General features: G+C 45.0%; 1 protein-coding gene across 1 annotated transcript in view; it reads left to right on the top strand.

Annotated features, from left to right (window-relative positions):
• Positions 1-23,151, top strand: part of LY86 (lymphocyte antigen 86) — a 61,599-nt gene that overhangs the window by 33,344 nt on the left and 5,104 nt on the right. The window contains exons 2-3 of the mRNA XM_016202417.2: positions 1,791-1,877; positions 3,132-3,260. Of these exons, the coding sequence (XP_016057903.1) occupies positions 1,791-1,877; positions 3,132-3,260 (216 nt within the window). The remainder of the gene's footprint in view (positions 1-1,790; positions 1,878-3,131; positions 3,261-23,151) is intronic.

The following is a 23,151-nucleotide window of genomic DNA, read 5'->3' as shown; positions in this document are numbered from 1 at the left end:
CCCTCCACGTTAATGCCACCTCTCTGAGTCTATATTTTCCTATCTGTGAAATAGGGGAAATTATACCTATCTCTCAAGATGGGGATTTGTTGTAGCAGCCTGGGTCTGGTCAGGAAAACTGACCATGTCAGTTATCTTAACAGAGAGGATTTAACATAAGGAATTGTTTAAGCAGTTAGAGAACCAACAAGCAAAAAAAGGAAGCAACTACCACACCAAAGGCTGGGAAAGCAGAGGACAGAGGTTGGAGCCTTTAGAACCTAGAAGCTTGGCTGAGACATCGACTGCTGGGGAAGGGGTGACAGCCTCTGAGGTACTGTCATCACAGGAGCTTAGGGGCCTGCAGAGCTGAGCCTCTTCTGATTCTGGGAAAGTGCAAAAGAGAGCTGGATACTGGAACCAGTTGCTACTGCCGAGGTGACAGGTCCTCACAGGTGAGGCTCTCAAGTACCAGCAAGTATGCAAAAAGGAGTCCCTCCTCCTGCTCAGCTTCAGCCTCCCTCTGGCACCTCTCTGGCAGATGGCAAAGGAGAAACGTGATTGCAAAGAGTCCCAGCTTCACAAAGGAAGAGTTCAGAAGGCTGGGTTTGGAGCTGAGAGACAGTGGCTTACTACATGGCCCATGCATCTGTTCATTATGTGCATGTATGGAGTGCTTACTGTGTGTCTGACCGTGAGGCTCTCTGCTGGACTCTGGGAGTCTGCAAACTTAAATGGAAAACTCTTATAAATAAAGTGCACAGTTCTCTTCTCTCAGGCCCAGTGGGAAGCATAAAGGGAAAAGAAATGGAAAACAAAACACAATAAGACACCAGCTTGTGCCTTTTAGGAGTTCAGTGTTTCGATTAAGTGTAATGGGCTAAGTCAAAGAGCAAAGTACAAAGCCATACATATTTGTACACTTCAAAAAGTATTTCAGACAGAACTGTTTCAAGAGTTCAGAAAAGCAAACAAATATCTTGGGGACTATCAGAGAAGCCTTCAGAAAGCAGATGGGAATGAGCAATACCTCAGTATTGAGATGATGGCCCAAAGGGGTGAGGGCTTTATAGATGGGATTATAAACGGGAGGAAGCCGGTGCTGTGGGCAACACAAACACGGTGGGAGCTTCCTGGGTGCTTACCTTGCAGCCCTGCCCTCGAGGAATGAGGGAGGGTTTGTGACGTGGAGGGGGGAAGATGGAACCAGTAGAACAGTTCTTGACTCTCTTCTAAGGCGTAGATGAGCCAGTGGAGCTTTTCGAATAAGTAGAAACTATGTGAAAAAAAATTGACTTTGTAGTCCTCATCAAATCTAATGGGATACCTTACACATAGTGAAATATTTGGGGGCAAAGTATTATACTGAGTAAGATGGGGTGGAATAGGATGGAATTTTAAAGGCAGGTCTTAACTTTGAAAATCTGCATATATTTACCTCTGTCTTAGTTATAATAACAAATACTTTGTGAAATGTTTCATCCAATCAATGAGCAATTTTAATTTTAAGTTCAGGAAATAAAGAGATTCAAATAATGATAAAAATTTAACAAGTTAAGATATAACCCACCCACTGAGGCACCGGGCTCATTTCTCAGACTGAACATGACACTGAGCAGCCTTGACTTTGCAGAGACTGGGAAGGGCTGTTGAAAAGTATCATGGACCAATGCAAAAATGTATTGGACAGTATGTTTTTAAATCAATTTTACTGATTCATATAGAAAAGATAATATAATTGGTATGAATTTTGTCTATGAGTTTGCAAAGTATACAGTGTACTCACACCTGATCTATTTTCTTCTTGGCAGATCCATTACAAGATTTTGGATTTTCTATTGACCAGTGTTCCAAACATTTAGAATCAAATCTCAGCATTAGATTTGGAATGATTCTGAGTAAGTAAAATCTATTGACTTGAAATAATACATTGCACAGCCTCTTTCTGGCTCACACACCCAATTACTTGTATTAACTGGAGTGGCTGGCTCAGCCACTGCCTCCCATCACTCTCAGGAATTAACTTTATTTCCATCTTCATCTTCAGTTCTCTCTGGGTAATATCCAGATAGAGTAAAACTCTCATTTAATGCTGTCATTTTTGTACTGGAAGGCTCTAGGCACTCATTTGGATGGTATAAGCCCCTGGAATCAGTATATCCAGCAAACAAAGAAAATGTTTGGAGCCTAAGTATTGATGTTTGCTCAGGATAGAGTCTTTGTTTAGTTATCTCAGCAACAAACAAGTCTACTACCAACAACATGGCTTGTCTTTGTGTTATTTCATTTCTCAAATAGCTAATATAAGTTCTTAAACCTTGACACAGGCAAAGACATGTAATATCTTCTCACTCCACCCCAAGCAATGAGCTAGAATGCTTTCTGGTTATTTATGTTTATATGATCATGCCATTACAATTAGTCAATATATTGCTATAGTTACTAGACTATCTCTTATCTAAAGGAGTTTTATCCAACCCAGAGCAGAAGGATTTAATAAACCTAGCATGTAGAGTCATCCCCCAGAAATGGAAGGAACATTCCCAGAGCCCAAGAACTCTCACGCATCTTTGTATTTCCAAAACCTCACACATTATCTGGACTCTGTAGCAGCAGCTCAATAAATCTCTGCAGAGAGAAAGAGAAAAAAGCAGAATGGAAGGGGAAGCAAGCAGAACATGAAAGGGAGGAATGGGAAAAGTTTCAGAAAGAATTGGCAGTCGGCACTGCAGAGCTCCCTGGAGCTTCCTGTGTAGTTACACCACAGCATGTGCCTAGCAGCGGGGGGCCTGCGGGCTTGACCACACCCCGGGGCTATCAGAGAGGCACCTAATACCAGGCAGCTGAAAAGTGGTAGAGGCCAGGCCTGCAGCCGTCACAGGAAGGGTCTTGGCACCAGGGCAGGGAGCGCAGCAGGTAAACGACCTTGCTCCACGCAGTGTGTGAAAACGCCTCATCTCATCCGGACTGGCCCCACGACCCCTGCAGTGCTGCATAAATACCAATTTACCAAGACAGGGAGAACACTGCTCCCTACAGCCAGGCTGCTGGAAATAGGAGTTCTTGGGGCTCATGCCTGTATAAATTTTGAATGCTTTGATATGCGGCAAAACCCACACTAAGAGTAAAGCTGGCCTTCTCCTTTGCTTTAGGAGAGGACATCAAAGAGTTGTTTCTTGACATAAGTCTCCTGACGGAGGGAGCGTCCCTCCTGATTTACTCCTACCCCGTCTGTGAAGAGGACCTACCCAAGTTTTCCTTCTGCGGGAAAAAGAAAGGGGGTAAGTTTCTGTTCCGCTAGCTGCTTGCTGAGGCCGGGATCCTGGCCGGAGCCTGGGGCCTGGGCAAGCTTCGCCGCAGGTGTCAGCATCTAAGTGTCGCATCATATGGCATGTGCTGTTACATAAAAATCACCGTAAGGCTCATCCGAAGGGCTCACCTGACCCAGTGGCTTTGGGAAGGAAATGGAACGTGCATACGAGGCGCTTTACAAACACGACACGGTGTCAGGGGTGGCACCTTATTTATAAGATACAGGGAAGCCGGCAGCGGGAAGAACCCGTAGCTTCCCCGCATCCGTTGCTGTTCAAAGTGCTTCTGCGTTTCCCCTCAGCCACCCTTCACTGGCAGGGGCTCCCCACTTAGCCATGAACTCTGAAAAAGAAAGAAATAAGGAGGCTTTGTAGATGTCAGTGCTTTACTGTGGTCTTTCTCATTTGAGTCATCGACCCACTGGGCCCTAGGTGGCTATGTTCAAAGTACAGAAGTATAAATGCCATTGAATTGTCCCCTCTTCACAACCGCTGGGCGGCCGTCCCAGCCAGCCATAGCCCAGCAGGGCACAGGAACCCACGCCAGCCTGTTCCCACCTCTCCTCTCCTCCCAGTCTTCAGCCAGCATCCTCCCCACGGCCCTGAGATGCCTGTTTATTTAGCCAAAAGTTGGGTCTGATCTGTGACTTCCTCCTGAAATTGTTCCCTTCCTCCTTCCCAGGCCCTCCTTCTTATTGCCATTGGCCCAGGGGCAACATGACCCTAACCCCACACCCCCGAGACGCCCACTCCTCTGTTTTCTCATTTAAGGAAGCTGGAGGGCATTCACCCAGTTAGGCTGTCTCAACCAAGACTCCAGAGGAAATCGGGGCCCCCTTCCCATGGTGAAGATGCAGACATAGGAAGGGTGTCTGCGCCCGAAGAGAAGACAGGGGGCTTCATGGGTTGAAGTTTGGGCGAAGCCGGATGGGCTCTGCTGTGTTGTGTAGATGGCCGGCTTGAGCTCAGCCCTCCCTCCTCACCCTCCTCTCTGCTCCCCCAAAGTGTGTAATGTGTAACTTTATCGTAGCACTTGTCACGTTGGCCTGTAATTGTTTATTCCCACTTGTCATCCCCAGCAGACTATCAGCTGCTTGAGGAGGGGTGGCATCGTTGTCTTTCTGTTTCCAGGGCTTTGAAAGTACCCGATGCACAGGGAGTGCTAAATACAGTGAACATACAGAGCGAGAAAGTGAATGTGATTAAACATCCCTACCAGGCGCCGTTCTAAGAGCTTCATGTCTGCTAACTCACTTTTTTCCTACCCCAACTTGAAGAGCTAGCACTGTGGATACTCTAACTTTCTAGATGCAGAAACTGAGGCACAGAGAGTCTTAGGAACTTGCACCAAGTCACACAGCTGATGAGGGACCCATGGCTCAAACCCAGGCAGGTTGGCTCCAGGGCCCATAACCTTAACGTCTAAGGAATTAAGAAACAAAAGGAGAAATAACAAAATGGGTGGGCGTACCTTTCAGCCAGGATTTTATTTAAAATCATCCTTTAAAAAGTCTTTCTAATCAGTGATCTGACTTTGTTTCAAATTGGGACATTTTTTCTTTCCTATGTAACCTGTCATAGAATGATTAGTCAGTTTTCTTCTCCAACTTACTGAAAATATTTCTGGTTAATCAGGCGCATGGATGTATTTCCTCCACATGCTGAGCTATTCATTAGCTGGTTCCTAGTTAACCTTTTCTACCTGCCCTCAGCCATTCCTGTTCCAAACTCCTCACTCCACATCAGCCATTTTTCCCTTCCTTCCTTCCTTCCTTCCTTCCTTCCTTCCTTCCTTCCTTCCTTCCTTCCTTCCTTCCTTCCTTCCTTCCTTCCTCCCACTAAGCCCCTACTGTGTGCCAAGCCCTTTGAGGAGCCTGAAGATGAACAAGGATGGGTTCTGCCTTCAAGGACATTGATGACGGCCTAGAGGAGACTAGAGATCCACAATACACTCTTGCAAGTTGCTGCTGTGTGTGTGGTGTGTGCATTAAAGAGATACAAACGGGATGCCAGGGAAACTTGAGAGGTATAGTTCATTCCCAATAGGCTCAACCTGTTGGGGTATGGAGAGTATGGAAAATTTAATACAGAATTGTTTTCCCTTTTGCCTTAAAATTATTCGGAATTCTGTTACAGGCTTTTCACCATTCATATTATATATGTAATATGTGCACAGAATGATGACGCTGGTGGTCTGCAAACATTCCTGATTTTATAGAATGTTTTGAGGAATCCAAAGCATCTTGAGCTGAGAATTAAATAATAACCCCCGAGAAAGACTGACAGCTTAACAGGCTGCCACCTATAGCCCGCATCTACAGTCCTATCTCCCGTGTTTTCTTATCTTTCCCATTTCCCCCCAAAATAAGTATTTTTGGACCCAAATGTGGAAACAAGTGTGCTTGGAAGTACTACCAGCTTAGTCAGAAAGAGCACACACTGGGCTGTCCTTTTGTTCCTACTTCCATCTATTCCCTGGGTCAGGTCTCCCTGTCCCCTTCCTGGAAGATGGAAATGACTTCCTAACTGCTTTCTTACTTCCTTACTGCTGCTGGGGGCTAGTCTTCCCAAACACAGTCCTGATCATGTCACCCCTCCCTTCCCAAAGGGCTTCGAATGTTCCCATTTCTGCAGAAAACATCTAACTTCTTTAGTGACCAAGTTCTTCGCCGGTTGCCTTCTAACCAGTTTCTCCAGCCACATCTTGGCCCACAGGCCCCTGTGGCAACAGCTTCAGCAAATCATTTGCCACCTTCTGGCCACGCCCTGTGTTTTGACACACATGATGCTGTTTGGATGCTTCCCTTCGCCCCTGGCCTCTGATGTCTGTTCCCCATTTGTCTTCCATCCAGACCTCACCCAAGTATCAGCTCCTCTCAGAAGCCTTCCTCCAACCCCCAGCCAGTGAATTGCTCCCTCTGGATGCCCCTGGAGTGTCACATTCCCACTTATCTCAGCCATAACTGTATTTTGTATTCCATAGTTATACTGCGTGTGTGTGTGTCTGTGTGTCCCTTGAAAACAGACACTTCAAACTTTGAACTCCTCGAAGGCAGGAATATTTCTTGCTCCTCTCTGTCTCTGTAGGCTCTGCAGACAAAGAGAGACTGGCACAGAAAAAGACACAGTAAATATTTGTTTTGCTGAATTTGCATGTGACAGAGTAAATGCAAGTATACCGTCTCAAAGGTGACTGTCTAATGATGCTTATGGATGCCACAAAGACACAGGCACATCCAGTCCCAGCGAACAGTGAATTATCCCGATCCTCCGCATTTAAGAAAACCTAGTTTTTCCTCCGTGGGTGGTCTTAATAGAATTAATAAAATAGAAGAGATATTGGTCCCCAAGTGTAAGTTATTCAATTCCGTTTAGCAGCGTAAAAAGCTGGCATTTACCTTATTCAAATGCTGGGCAGCCCTTCAGACATTCATGTGCGACAAAAGCGGCCTGAGAAGCCGGGCCTGGGGGATTGCCAGGGAATTTCATGTGGCATAAAACAATCAGAGAAGTGATATACAAATGCTGCAGGAACAAAGAATTATGTAAACTACTGAACCAGAGAAACTGAAATTCAGAGGCTTCTTAGGTTATTAAATTTTTTAACCCACCCACCAACCTACTGCAGGAACGATGTTATTGAAAAAAAGTGATGAATTCTCAGACCAGAATGAAGAGACAAACACGACACCGAGGAGGATTGAAGGCAATCCAAACCCAAGCACAAGCACAAGCCGCTGTTGACATTTTAAGCAGGAAGCGGAGTCCCCCTGGGGTTCGCAGGCCCTTCCTAGCAGAGCAGAGCAACCTTGGCGCCCACTGTGGGAGCCCATTATGGTGTGAGTTGCAGCCGAGCTGTTTGATATTTCCGCAGCATTACAGGGCGCCCTCCACAGCCTGCACCCCCTGGCTGTTCCCCGAGCCAGATCAAACCACAACATGGGTCAGGTTCAGTGAGACTATTTGAACGAAATGTTGTCTTTTCTTCTGCATCTTCCCCAGCTAGCTCTAAGGCAAGAGCACATTGGACTTGAAGACCAAGTGATGCTCTTTTGGCATTATCATTTACGGCATAGTCGGTGCTTTGGGGGAAACACCTTATATGTCCAATCATAGGGGAGTGCCTAAGGAGGCCAAAGATACAATATGCTTTGCACTTAAATGACGTTGTAGGAGAGTATTAAATTACATGAAAATAAACTCATAAGGACACTGTTAAGTGACAGAAAAGCTTGCTGTAAAAGAGTAATCACTATTGCACCCTGTTTTTATTTGTGTATGTAAGTGTATACACCATAAAAACTTTAAAATAGCATTCACATAGGTGCTCAGAAGTGGTTATCTCTAAAGGATGAAACTGCAGGTCTTTATTTTTGTCTTTTTTGGAAATCTCTTTTACTTTTATAATAAATTTACAAGGTTACTCTTTCAAATATTAGTTGATAGTTGTAGAAAGTCTAGAAAGGATGAATTCTCTCTCCCTCTCTGTAGAATAAATAAGAGTTCTACTTAATATTTAATAATATTTAGAGTTAAAGAGAAAGTTCTGAATCAAAGAGTTGCATAGAATGTCAAGGGACCATCTACTATCTATTCTATAGCCTTTGTCTGGGACGCCCCCAACCCCCAGACCCAGGCTCATTGAGAAGGAATAAAGTGGGCCACTGCTTTACTTCCTACTCCATTAATGCAAGTCTAGGTTTTCTTTTTTCTCTGCTGGTCGTATAGATTAACCTGCTTTATTTGATGTTCATGCTTTTAAATGGGCTCCATCAGCTCCACACTGATTAAATCGAATGTCCTTAATAACCATACCTAATTACTAACCCTAAGGAAGGAAGCTGCAGTAAACTTCCTTAATATTCACGTTGGAACAGTAATGCTGGTAGAACCTCTGTGTGGTTAGTTAGCTTTGGCCTGGTCCGCAATCACCGACTGTGCCCTCTCCCCAGGAGATCTCAGTCTTGGTTACACATTAGTTAGTCCCATGCCGTTGTCTTGGTTACACAGTGGTTAGCCAGGTGTGGCTACTCAGTCAGAGAAACATAGCTGGTCTAACTTGAGATGTACTGTAAGTGTAAACTAGAGACTCAATTTCAAAGACTTAATATGAAAAAAGCAAAATACCTCAATCAAATCCTTATGTTGGTTATAAGTTAAAATAAGAATATTGGGGATCTATTGAGTTAAATAAAATATATCATTAATACATTTATCAATAATAAAATATATCATTAAAATTACTTTTACCCGTTTAAGTGTGCCTGCTAAAAACCATAAAATTATGCATGCAACTATCATTACACTTCTATTGGGTAATGATGCATCATAATCTCCCTTTAAAATTTTCAATATTCGCCCTGCTGGGCATGGCTCAGCAATTGAGCATTGACCTAGGATCCAGGAGATCGCAGTTTGATTCCTGGTCAGGGCACGTGCCCAGGTTGCAGGCTGGATCTCCAGTAGGGGGCGAGCAGTAGGCAGCCAATCAATGACTCTCTCATCAGTGATGTTTCTCTCTCTCTCCCTCTCCCTTCCTCTCTCTGAAATCAATAAAGATATATTAAAAATATATGAATAAATAAATAAAATTTTCAAAATTCCCAGCACCTCACGCCCCAGACCAATGAAATCAGAACCTCTGGGGGTAAGACCCAAGCCAAGTGATTTCCATGCTCAGCCAAAACTGAGGAAGGAACAGGACCTTAGCCCCCAGGCAAGCATTGCACAATAACAACCAGCATTATCACAGCACCTACTATGTGCCAGGGACCTTTCCAAGTACATCATGTGTAATAACTACTTCACTGTTTGCACCAACCTTATGACATCTAGAGACTATTGTTATTAGCCTCATATTAACAGATAAAGAAACTGAGACCCAGAGAGGTTAAGTAATTTACCCAAAGTCACTAAGCCAGCAGGCGGTGGAGCTGGGTTTCTCTCCAGAACATTGGGCTCCAGAGACTTACTCTTAATTTGTCTGCTATATACCCTCTTTGAACATAAAGAAAACTGTTAGAAAAGTATAATCATTTTAGCCCCCCACTAAGACTAAGGGATAAAGGCATGACCAAATGATAGAAATCAAACCATCATCTTTGAGCATAACCAGCCATCATATAAGGCAGTGTTTCTCCAAGTGCAGTCCCCAGACCAGCAACACCAGCATCATCCAAGAACTTATTAGGAATGTAAATTTTTAGTTTCTACCCAGACTTACTAAATTAGCAACTCTGAGTTTGGGGCTTAGAATTTTGTATTTTATCGACACTTTAGGTCACTGGTCAGCAAACTTTTTCTGTAACGGGCAAGATAGACATTTCAGTCTTTGCAGACCATATTGTCTCTGCTAAGCTCTGCTGTTACAGTGTGAGAGGGGCTACAGACAGTATGGAAATGAATGGGCATGGGTGTGGACTGGCAAAACTTTTTGAATGCTCTTATCTGAAATTAAATGTCATATAATTTTTCCATGTCTTGAAATATTATTCTCCTTTTGAGTATTTTTCTACCTTTTTAAAATGCAAAAACCATTCTTAGCTCACAGCTACTCAGAAACAGGCATTGGGTGGGATTTGGAGCACAGGCCATGGCTTGCCAACCCTGCCCTGGGTGGTTCTGTGGCATGCTCCAATCTGAGAATGACGCTATAGGGCAGGTCCGAATCAGGACACTTAACCAAAATTACTGAGCACAGGAGAACACTGACCTAAGGTTCAGGAAAAATTCAGATCCAGGCTACTTAAGAAAATGTAACAATTTCTTTTAACTATGCTTTGCCAGTGTGAACAAATTAGATGTGGAGCAAAGAGGGGACCGACACAAAGAGCTGGGAAGAAACAGCAGCGGGTAAAAAGCCAGAGAGCAGGCCTGATGGTCTCCTCCCCTCCCCACAACTGCCATTTACAGGAGGGGACAGAGGCCCTTCTTTCTGGAGGATCATTTAATCTCTGATTCTCAGCTGTAAAAGAAGAATAACAATAATTCCTTATTGGGCAATAGTGGAAAACTAAATATGAAAATAGGTAAAGCATGCCAGGCATCCAATAAGCATGGCAATGACATGTGTCTCTCTGCTTCCTCCCTTATTTGAGGGACCTTGAGGCAGGGGCCAGAGCAGCTTGAATAATCCTCAGCTGCTTTATAAACTTGGACTAGGACCTCCCATAGAAATGAGCCAGAGGTGAGGATTCTGACTCAGACCAGCTCACCTGAAGCCAGGGGGCAGCTGGTTCAATTTTCTGGCAACCGGCGGGGGATCCCAGGATTTCTTGACTGGTGACTAAAGAAATCTTTTTTCTTGTGTCTTTCTGTGCTGGGGTTTTTGTTTGTTTGATTGATTATTTTAAATATATTTTTATTGATTTTAAAGAGAAAGGAAGGGAGGGGGAGAGAGAGGGGGAGAGAGAGGGAGGGAGAGAAACATCAACGAGAGAGAAACATGGATCAGCCTCCTGCACGCTCCCTACCGGGGATCGAACCTGAAACCCAGGCTCTGACAGGGAATCAAACCAGCGACCCTTTGGTGCATGGGATGATGCTTAACCAACTGAATCATATTGGCCAGGGCTTCCTGTGCTGTTTTGTTTTCTCACCTCGGTCTAAGGTTAGCCCCTAAAGTTCTTCTTTTCTGACCCTGGCTTGACTTCCTTTCAGAATGAGTAACTGTGGGAATGTCCATTCTCTTCGGGGAAACCTGACATCTATCCATGGAAGTGTGGTGTCTCTCCACAGCCCCAATAAGGTTATCCCACAATCATCTGACACAGTGTATTTTCCCAAAGTCTGGGTTTGTCAGCACAAAACAACACCACAAACGAGACACCCACAACCCCATCTAGCTTGGAAATGAGTTGAGTTCACCCCAGTCTCTTTTATTTTCTTCTGATTTATCAGGAGTTCAACAAATCTTGATGTCCATTCTCAGCAAAATAAGGTTCATTTTGTTTAACAAGTTTCCTAGAATATCCCATCTCAGGAAGATGAGAGTGAAACAATAAGTGAAATAGAGCAAAAAATTGATTATAGAACTTACAATCTGGGAAGTAGTAACAAATCCTTCCAGGACACGTTCCACCCAAATAAAACATGTAGGTTGGGGGAATTACTCAAAGGAGCCGGGGGCTCATGTTTTGGCTGTCTAGAATATATTGTGTAGGGCTATGTAGAAAGGAGATTCTCAACTGGAAATGAACCTGGAGATCTGGACAAAGACCCAGATTAAGGCCATAAAGTAAATAAAATGAAGACAGCGTTTTCACTCTTGATGACAAAAAACACATCAACTGTTAAACTGGGTTCTGACCAAGCCTCTACGAGTTCTAGCCAGGGTAGGTCAACCCAGGCAGAAGGCATTAGTTTCACCACACTAAGTAATAATTGGCCTTCAAAAATGATTTGTTTATTGTTTTATGGATTGATTTGTGGATATCAATTGTACCTACTCTCTTGCCAAAGCCAACTAAAGTTAAAATAAAGGCTCGGAGGAGTTAAATAAGTAAATTGTGTGTGTGTGTGTGTGTGTGTGTGTGTGTGTGTGTGTGTACACTGGGTATATCCTATGATCATAAACTAGGAGACCCGTAGGTCAAGGGCTCTTCTTTGACCTCTTGACAGCTGTGATTGACATGGTTGAGACTCGATGAAAACCTTTGAAGATGTTATCTTACAAGTGTGTAAGGCCCCAGAGAGGTGCAGAAGACAGCAGCGGCCCCACAGAAACTGCCGATGCGCAGTGCATCCACCCATGCATGTGCACTAACCACTTTCAGTAGGAGCAAAATCTATTACGAAATACACACACCAGCTATTAATACACTTCACTTCATGCAATATGTAAGCTACAGAAAACAACTGGTTGTGGATTTAATTTCCAATGCATCTGGAAATCTTGTAGTTAAATATTACAGTGACACCTTTGGTAGGCTGAAGAATCCTTTAGTTGAGAAAATAATTGCTCTCTAATTTATCTTTTGTGTAAATCTGAACTTTCCTACATTAAGTGTTTGTCCAAAGTGGGGAATACGTCATAATTAGCTGAATTTCAATATGCTACAGAGTAGATCCCACGAGAAATGTATTTAAAGTCTGGTATGACATTGCCCACAAGGCAGATATTATCTCTGATAGCAGCTAAGGGATTCTGCAATAATACTCACTGATTTTACATATACAAATAAGACAAAGATAAAGGCACAGTGGGCACTCAAGTTGGCTACCTGTCCTCTCCTCTTCCCCACTTTCATTAGCTAGAACGTTTCTCATCTGTCCCTGTTCGTGCTGAACACATGTGTCTGGTCATCCTCGAAGTATTATTCATTGCTGAGCCTTCTCAGTCTCACCCTCTGTAACTCTTCAAAATTCAGTCCTAATAGCAATTCGGATTTCATTGGCTAGATTTCTGTTGCCCTAGCTATCTCTGTTTCTATGTCTTCCTTTTCACAGGTCTGTAAAATGGCGATTTAGAAATTGCCTTGATTTGGAAAAATTCCAATAAATGCTTTTGCAAAATGCCTTACACGTTGCATCACTCTAATAAAAGACGGGCGAAAAGTCACCTTCCAGGCAAGTGCTACCTGGAAGAAGCTCCACCATTAATCTATGCTGATGACCTGAAAACCTCCATAAAGCACACCAGGGCCACGCACTCCATGGTGGGCCTCGCTGTTCATCTGTTTATAGCCACCGCACCAGCATTAACAAACGCACACCCCAGGGATGCGGGCATTGGTCCCTGCTCTAAGAGAAGGGGAGTGGGGGCTTTATCTGAGGCCTCAATTTTTAAGCATGTCTTCACCGGGGTATCACTTCTGTCCTGCCTGTTTTTTTACTTTTGATTTCTGGGCCATTTAGACCACCTGCTTCTACAAGCTCATTTGCTTCAGGCTTTCTGCTCCAACTGTCCCCATCCTTTATTCTCAGTCTCTCCTAATCCCAGCTTCTGGTTCCATCCTTCATCCACCATTGCTAATGGCCCCGATGACACAGTGGCTTAGGAGGGAACTCGCGCTTTCACTTCCCATGGATGAATCGATAGACCCGTGGGGGGGTGATGGTTCTCCGCCACCTGGGAAACTGCGGCTTCTCCCGCCATCGCTATTTGCACTGTCACTTTGTAGCTGCAGGCAGCATGCCACCAAAACCAATGTTATTCTGGAAGAGTGTCCGCTGCCTGCCACATCCCACCGCAGTGCTGCAGCCACCAGCGAGCAGGGGCCTCGCCCGGGCCAGGGGTTCTCAGACCTGAGCGAGCATCTGCACCACCTGGAGGGCTTGTTCTGCCAGACTGTCGGCCCCACCCCCAGTTTGCAATTCAGCACATCTGGAGAGGGGCCCGAGAGTCTGCATTTCTTACAAGTCCCCAGGGAAGGCTGGTGCTGCTAGTCCAGGGACCACACTTGAGAGCCACCAGCACATATGAGCACAGGGTTTGGAGCTAGACCCACCGAGCTGGACCTTTACTGCCACTTAGGAAATGTGACTGCCGGCAAGTTCATCTCTCTGAGCCTCCGTTTCTTCATCTGTACTATGAGGAAAAGACGAGCCACCTTACAGGGCTGTTACGAAGATAAAATGGGATAATACATGTAAAGGCGTTGGAACAGTGAGGCGCACGGTAAGCACGCAAGTGGGAAGTGCTCGCTCTTCATGCGGCCGGGTAGGGATTTCTCAAGCAAGGGCGCTGAGCCTCCAAAGCCGTCCATCTGAAGGGAAGTCTGCATGTTAACAAGGCCTGGAGAGCCAGGACAGTTCTGAGGCTTTGAAGTTTAAGACCTTTTTCCTCAGAGGGAGCAGAGACTTGACTTTGGTCCAAGCTGCGTTCTCTGGTGGCTGACAAAGTGGGAGCTGCAGAGCCCCCACTGGGGTGAGAGCCCCTTTTGCGCTTCTCACGGACTTGGAAATTGGCAGCACCATCTCCTCAGCCTTTAGCCTTTCTTCTCTTCACATTTTATTCTTTGTCTGCATACTTCAAAATATTTAGGAGCTGTGGGTTCCTTCTTGTGACTACTGGGCAGCAGCTGCTGCTACAAATTCATGGAGAAATCAACAAAAACAGCAGTTTAGTATTGAATTAACAGAAAACTCCCACTCTTGCCCTGCGAAAAACAGAAACTAGAAACAATGGTCTCCATAGAGAGGGCACCAGCAAAGACCAAGCCAAAGAGGACTTTTTCATCAGTCGAGTCTCTGTTTTAGTTCAGCTCAGCACATTGAGATTAATGATGACCTAGAACCAGAAGCATTTTTAATTTTCTAACACAATACAAGCTCCTTTACAAATCTTTGGCCTCCTGTGGAATTTCATAAGTCTGGCTCAAGGACTCAAATACTTATGTATAATAATCATTAGGAAGCTAATTAAGGAGGCCAACTCTCAGCTTCCCCACATCACATCAAAGCTCTGATCCCCTGGATCAGTGGTATTCTCATTTTAACAAGCATCCCGAGAGCTCTGGTGTGTATGGACACCAGACGCCCCTAGTCTGCAAAAGGCCACCTCTGTGATGTCTATTTCACTTTTCCAATCACTTTGCTGCCCTAGGTTTCTGGAGATCAATTCCATTTCTTCTCTTTCTCCTCATCTTCTTCATTTCTATTTCTGGGGAACCAGTCAGCCCACCAATTCACAAGTTGTATTTTGAGAGTTAAGTATTTATCCACAGAAATCCAGAAATAGGTTGGTAGAGAAAGAAGCCGAAATTCCCTTTCCGTCCTAACTGCCAGAGTATGTACCTCTTCAAGGGAACCGGAGCAGTCGAGACAAAAAAGGTCTTGAAGGAGGACTAAAGTTGGAAACTAATCACTTCACTTTCTGAGCCTCAGTTCCTCCTCAATGACTTCTTAGCTGGCATTCTCCAGTACCATAGCCACTAGCCACTTGACCACTGAGCACCAGAAATGTGGCCGGTCCCAAGTGAGATGTGTTCTAAATGTAGAATACCCACTGGATTTTAAAGATTTTATGCAGAATATAATTTTAAATATCTAATTAATACTTTTTATATTGGTTACATATTAAAATTTTAATATTTTAAATATTTGGGTTATAAATACATATATTATTAAATTAATTTTGGTTGTTTCTCTTTCCTACTTTTCAAATGTGGCTACTAGAAAAATTTCAATTACATGTGTGACTCACATTGTGTTTCTATTTGGCAGTGCTCACCTAAAATTGCGTGGTCCAAATTGGCGGCCACTAGTCGGGTGTGGCTATTTAAATCATCTACATTTAAATTAAATTTAAAGTTCAGTTCATCAGTCACATTAGCCACATTTCAAGTTCTAAATGACCACATGTGGCCAGTGGTCACCAGATTTGATGTTGTGAGTTCGGGAGAGCCTTGTCTCTGCAGACTGCACTCACCTAGTAACTTCTATATTGCTCTAAATGTTTGTTTGTTTTAACAGTCTGTCCTGAACTCGTTTGTATTAGTTTATGTTATCAACTTTACTCTCTAGCCCAGCTGTAGGCCCAAGTACCTTCGATTTTGTTCCAATCCTAGGTTTTGCTGGAGAGGTGGAAGTAGCAGGGCCATATGAATAAGTCCTGAAGGAGTCTCATTTGATAATTATAAATGGTCCATCGCAAGCACACAGTGGATGCTTTAAATAGCACTGTTTCTCTAGCAGTGAAAGGCCATAAAGAGGCTCTCACCAGCCTGCTTGAATGGCTAAGTTAGTGTAGGCCAAGCTAAGATCATTGATGTGGTAAGCCAAACTCTAATTCAATATTTATGAGCTCCCAAGTCGAGTTATGATTCTGAAAAGGACCAAAGTTCAGCCAAGGGGCCAAATAACGTGGAAATAATATTGGAAATACATTGAGCATGTCCTAACTGAGATCCCCTTAGCAATAGAAATAATCCTACCCACAGAGGCTCTCCGTACATGGCTAGGGGTCCCAGGGTGTGCAAATGCAGTGTGTCAGAAGACACGTCGATTGCAGGCCCACTATTCAGTGACAGTAAAACTCCATCCAATGGAATGAAGAAAACAGAAGCCTGGGCAAGCCGTGAACTTCTCTCTTCCTCTCTCTGCTCTCTCTCTTCTCAGACTTGCTGCTTCCTCCCAGCCAGCCGTCCCTCTGTCCATCCCCTTCTTGGCACAGCTCTGGTCTTCACCTTCTTGTCCTCTCTGCCCCTGTCTTCTCCCAAAGTGGGAGGCTCTGAGCCCCACAGGGACAATCCAGGGCATTCATGCTCCTTGCTGTTCTTTGGAGCAAAGGTCAGAGAACAGGTTACAGGGTGTTCAGATTTAGCTTCTTGGCTGAGTGGCTCCGTCATCAGAAACAGGTCCAAATACATCAGCAACAGGTTTCTGGTACCACCCAGAGCTCATGTAGGCCTTCATATGAATTAAGGAAAGGTGCACTTTCCACCAGGAAGGGTTCTTAGCTTGGGGTCCTCCCAGCAAAGTCGGAGACAAAGGCCTGGGGGTAGATAGTTTATGGGGATGTGACATCAGGAAGCAGGAGTGGGAAAAGAGCAAGAGGGACTCAGGGCAAGAGGAAAGGCCATGAGATGAGGTGTCGAAGAGCCGATGACCAGTGTAGGGAACTTGGGCTCTGCTCTGCTGAGATTTTGGGGGAATAGAATTGTCCCTCTGAAGGTTAAGAGTCTGTGGCATTTACCCCTGATTCCAAGTCTTCTAGGTTGAGGACTTCCCAGGAGATAAAGTCCCTGCACATCCCGGTGCCCCAATGGGCTGTGTGGCGAGTGTGGAGGGGCAGGCACTTGGCCTGGGATTTGTCAGAAGCACAGCTGATGCTCACCACGGCTGCCAGGACTTCTCAGGGGGCATGAGCACGTGCACAGGACACGAGAAGTGGGCAGGAGCTGGGTTTCTGCTCCCATTCACCCCCTCGGCCAGGTCCGATCTGTGGGACTATCTGTGGTGTGGTTGCAGGATCATTTCTGAGAAGGTACAAGCAGGCCTATGATGCCACAGTGCTCTGGTGGCCTCCCTTCAGGACAGACAAAAAGGACTGCAGCTTCCCTAGAGAATAACAGGAAAAATGGCCTGGGAGATGAAGAAACTGACAAATTAGAACACACTAAAAAAATATAACAAAAAGTAAAAACTGGGCCTGGACTTAGCCTAGAGCTACCTACTCACACTGCCTGGAACCCACTGAAATCCTGAAACCTCAAGGTTCTCGGCCCCACCGGGATTCTGTCCACAGGCACATTCACCCTGGAAGCAATAGACACCCTTCTGAGGCCCAGTCCCAGGCAAGCTCATTATTGATCTAAAGGACATCTAACCAACAACTGGCTCTGCACCCTGTGGGACCAGAAATGCAACACCCTCTAGGGCCAGAGACGGAAGAAAGCAGAGCTCATCAGGGAGGCGGAGGTGAAGAGCAGGGTGCCTAGGCCTCGCCACCTGCCAGATTTGTGTCTCTTTAAGGAAATACCCAAGGCCAGGAGAGGAAGGGAGACTATGTTTAGAGCTCACCAAAATGATGCAACACAATCGCTCCCTCTCACTCCAGAGACAGGACTCTCGGTCTGCCTGGAACATCTCCCCTACCTCACTTCTCACTGTGGGACCACTGCCCACAGGAGCTGTGGCAATGAGCCTTCCCAGGCCCTTAGGCCCCCCACTCACTGGAGGACAGCGTGAGGGCTGTGTTCACCTAGGGCATTGGGCTGGGAGGTAAGAAAGGGGTTAAAATGCTGAGTAAATAAATAAATAATTTTTTTTAAATTACCCTAAATATACTAATGGCCTATTTGATAAATTGGAACTCTAAGTGTCTTATACTGTCAAGCACCCTCATAATGTTTAAAAACTGGACATTTTTGTAATAATTTTGGAAAAAGAGGGAATTTCAATAACACTAGCAGGAGCTAGGAAATGGCGGAAAGGCCCCGAATCTCAGTCAGTCTAACTCAAAACCTTTGGGACTTTTTATCTTCACAATTTTCAAATCAATTTCCTCTCTAAAAGACACTATGTGCCAACCACACAAAGATCTGCATCAAAAAACAAAACAACAACAACGAAGGCCTATTCACATAAATGACTTCATGTGTTCAGAACTGAGGAGGTAAATTTCTTCAATCCACTGTACATTTAAAACTGCTCAAGATTTTAAATGAGGAGAAGGAAGGAGTGGTATGGATATACTGGGATCTTTTTATAGTACTGGAGCATGAAAATGTTAATTAAAGGAATCTCAGAATCAAAGAGGATCTGAGAAAGGAAGGAGCATGAATTTAATTTTAAGTGTTTCATCAGGCTAGGGGGAAAAAGACAGTTTCATGCATTGCTTGCAGCAATTCTCAGGAACTGCATGGGCCCCCAGAAAAGCTCCTGTTGAAATGGTAAAGTGTTTGATTTAATGACACCCTCTCACCCCCATAAAAAGCCCCTTAATACTTAAGAGCACACATTAGCAAATCTTTGAACATTAAATGAGCATAACAAAAGGTTCGATAGCATTCCAAAGGATTCTTCAAAGAGCCACACATATCCATTTTTCTTAAGCAGAATTAAAGAGAGAGAAAAAAAGGCAGCAACAGGTCTTAGCAGTTGTGCACATTGACTTTGCAAAAAGGTTCCCAAACCTAGCCTTGCTCTGTTCTTCAGCATCCGCCAAGCGAGCCTTCATTACGACATATCCAGTAAACAATAATACAATAAATGACTACTGTTTCTACCCTTACTGGGGACCCCACTTTGCTCAGAGAATTCGCATACAAGTTCTTAAGTCCTCTTAATGCTCTACAAGAGAGGCATCCTTATTTATACTTTGCAAAGTGAGGAAGCTGAGTCACAGGACGGTTAAGCAAATTGCCCACCAACAGTTAGCTAGTGAGTAGGAAAGGTGGGTCCTGATCCCAAGTCTGTGTGTCTCTTAGGTCAAATCTTCTGCAGGATGTCACCTTAGAACAATGAATAGAAACATACATATGCCCAAGATCATCCAGTCAGACCAGACATGGACGGAACACTCAGTCCCCATCCTTGATTCTGCTCCAGAGACACGCTGCATCCCACACTCTGATGGCCGGCATGAGTGATTTTGACTGCTTCATGCCCACAGCAGTCAAAGTCCCTGAGTTGCAAGAGGTAGAAACCTGTTTCAGTCAACAAAAGCAAAGGCATTTTCTCAAAAGGAGTCACAGAATCAGTGAGAAGTCTGCTATGCCAGGCACAAAGTGGGCGGCTCTCGAGGCTGGTGAGTTGAAATGAAACAAATCATCTCTTGCCAGGATAGATTGGCCCTGGGTCTCTCTGTCCCTCTGCTCAAATTGTCCTGGTTTGGTTCAGAGAGTGTCCACTGGGAAAGATATAATTTCAGAAAATGAAATCATGTACTGGTAGCTGGGGTACTGTGTCACCCAACTCCAGGGGACACCATAAATTCTCATGTGAATGGTCTGCCCTCTGGTTGCACAACAGGCCAGCAGTGCTAATGAATCCCAGGCTGCCCCTCTGAACCCTTTGCGCTTGTGAGATACACTGCCCACACACCACTCACTCCTCACAGTTTGCTTTCTCTATAGCTTAGTTATGGCATCTTCTCCAGGTGGACTGGAAGATTCTTAAGGACAAGATCCAGATGTTAACATCTCTATTTCCAATACCACATCATACAGAATAGTAATTTCCAATAAACCCCTTATATCCACAACAAAATACACATTTCCTTTTAAACATGAATGGACCAGTTATACATGGTGCAATGAAATGGGCACATCTGCCATCTGGCACACACCATGTTTGCACACGATCCTTAAGGAAGGATAGATATGCTGGAGACACGGGCATTTAACAGAAGCCAAAGTCTATACTAAGCATGGTCTCCTGGTAGAAATTCAGTCGCAGATTGCCCTGGGGAGGCCTTTTTAAAGAAAGATTATCCTCATGCTCCTGGTATTGTTCCAGGAGGACAGCTGCTCATGCCCCAGCCGTGCTGCCCCTGGGCCAACACACCTTTTAATGTGGAGAATTTGGTCTGTCTCCAGATATTTACTGAACAGATGCCGTGTGAAGCAGGAAGCCTCTGGGTCATTAAAAGAGCTCAGTAGCTAACAGGAGTAAGCATTTACTCACCGCCATCCTTCTCTCCCACCCCTCCTCCCTCATTCCCGTTGGCTGTTCTGAGTGGCTCATTCCCTAATCCAGGCTCTAGTGTCAGCACTTCCCAGGCCCAGACACTCCCGGCAGGTAGAGGATTACAATACCGAGCAAGAATGAAGGTGGTTGGCAGACCCGTGTCCTGACTCGATCTGCTCAGTCAGTGACCTCATTAGTAACCATATATCGCAGCCGGCTGTGTGTTAGACTCTGTGCAGCGTACTGGGAACCATGCAAACAGGAAGGCACAAAAGCCCAGTCTAGTGAAGGAAGCAGCCCTGTAAACAAATGGTTACAATTCCGGGTGGTCGGTGATTCAAACGGTTCACATACTGTTCTTGTCTGCTGTTGTATCCAGCCCCTAGCACAGTGCCTGGTCTATAGGGATGGCCCCAGTGCTGTGGATTGGTGGATGAGTATGCTAATGGCTAACCCTTATTGAGTGCTTCACAGGTGCCAGGTGCTGCTGTAAGAGTTTTACATGTATTAACTCATTTGGCGGTCACGAGGACCCTGTGAGGTGGATGTTATTATCACCTGTGTTTCCTGATAGGAAAACTGAGGCTCAGAAAGGTTGGGTGACTTGCTCAGTTAGTAGGACAAAGAGCCAAGATTCAAACTCAGCCTGGATAGTCTGGCCCTGGGGTCTGTACTCTTAGCCTCTGCTTATAATATGCTACATGCACAGTGCTGGGGAATCACAGAGGAGGCAGCCACCATCTGAGGAGCTGGGCACGGTTCCATCCTTTCTGTTGATTTAATATTGACAGAGATAGCCCACCCAGCACCATGATGCTTCAGGTCCTTAACTTCCTTACTTCCAACAACCATTTCCATCATTGCACCTCAACCGCTGTCTCCCATCTCCACTCTGCATCTTGTCATCACCAGTAAATGCACCACTGCTAAAATCTCAGTGTCAAGGCTTTTGACCTCTGGCTTCACCATATCCTTCCAGGTTCCTATTCCAGGATCTTAATTGCAATACTGGACACCACCACTCTTTTTGCTATTAACCAACTCCTCCAACCTTCATCTGGTTCCTTACCCTCCTTAGACTCCAGGGTCTGTTATCATAACCTTTCCCCTGCACCTATGCCTAGCAGCCTTGCCATTCTCTCCTTATCATTTTTGTCCAGTAAAACTCCAATCCAACCATCCACCCTCTCCATTCTTGCATCAGAGACACTGAATGTTGCTGAGAAAATATACTTCTGAGCTAACCAGGCAATCTTTAAATTCATGGCCACAAACCTCAAAGGAGCACTCAACACTGACTAGTGGTCCTTGTGTTTTCCAAGTAAATTTATTCCCCACTGTCTATAACTATTATATGCCATCGTCTTGCTCCTCAAAGGACCATAGTCCTCACCCTCAGTTTCCCCTACATCTTTGCCCGTCACCTTCACTGAGAAAACAGGACCTTCACTGCCTTTGGTCCACTGGCCAATCTATGAAACGACCTACATCTGAACATGTTTTCTTGCTGTGTGCTCCCCTCAAAGGCAAATCCCTCCCAGCCCACCTTCTTAAACACTTCATTCCTACAGTTATTCCCTTTCTTCTGCATCTTCAATCCCCCTCTCTCTACAAGATCATTCCCTTCAAATGACAAACATGGTCAATATCTCCCATCGTAGGTAAAGAAACAAGCCGCTCAACCCCACACCGCCCCTCTGGTTGTCGTTCATTCTTTTTCTGCTTCTCTCTAGAGAAAACCTTTTTTACTTTCTCACTTCCATATAACTCTCCAACCCATCCCATCTGAGCATTTGTTCTCACTTCTCCAATGATCTTGTCAAAGTCACTAAGTGACATCTATGTTGCCAAGTCTACTGCACATTTTGTCCTTAAACAAATTCTTAGCATCATTCAACACAGTTGATAATACACTTCTTTATTTTTTAATTGATGAGAGAGAGAGAGAGAGAGAGAAAGAGAGGAACATTTATGTGAGAGAGAAACATAGATTGGTTGCCTACCTAATGTGCCCTGACCAGGGATCGAACCCGAACCCGAACCTGGGTTTGTGCCCTGACTGGGAATCCAATCCACCGTTTTTTGCTGTATGGGAGGACACTCCAACTAACTGAGCCATACTGGCCAGGTCCATACCCTCCTTTTTTGAAGAACATACATCTCCTGGCTCCTTCGATCCTACTTCTTGTTGCCCTGGGCTCCACAGCCATTCCTTCTTGGTCACCTTGGCTGGCTTCTCCTCCTCTACCCCTCTCCTGAATGTTAGGGGGCCTCAGGAGTGGTCCTGGCACTTTTCCCTTCTCCACCTATTAATTTTATTTTCCTAGGGGGTGAAGGTCCCATACTGTCCCATGGCCTTATCACCATATGCATGTTGATGACTCCAATATTCATAGCTCTATCCTTAACCTCTTTCAAAAATTCCAGAATCATGTGTCCAAGTGCTCTCAGGAACCATTGAAAATCACCCCCAGAGATAGAGCTCTTTAGTCACCACCACCACCCCACAAACTTCTTCCTCCCCAGGCTCCCCAGGCTCAGTAAATGGCACCCCAATCCACCCAGATGCTCAAGCCTAAACCCGCCCTTGGCCTCACTCTCCACATGCAACTCCTCAGTAGGTCCTGCCTTCCAGTACAGTCATGATCTTACTTGTTTTCTCCATCTCCACCATCACGCTTCACCGATCATCGCTCACCGTAGCCCCTGGATGGCTTCCATTCCAGGCCTCTCCACACATTGTCATTTGACTTGTTACCGCCTTTCTCCTTGCCATGTCCTCAAGGTC

The sequence above is a fragment of the Miniopterus natalensis genome, chromosome 9, assembly GCF_054644295.1.
Source record: "Miniopterus natalensis isolate mMinNat1 chromosome 9, mMinNat1.hap1, whole genome shotgun sequence".
NCBI lineage: Eukaryota > Metazoa > Chordata > Mammalia > Chiroptera > Miniopteridae > Miniopterus > Miniopterus natalensis.
Note: the sequence above shows the minus strand (reverse complement) of the source record. Positions and strands in the feature narration are given on the sequence as shown.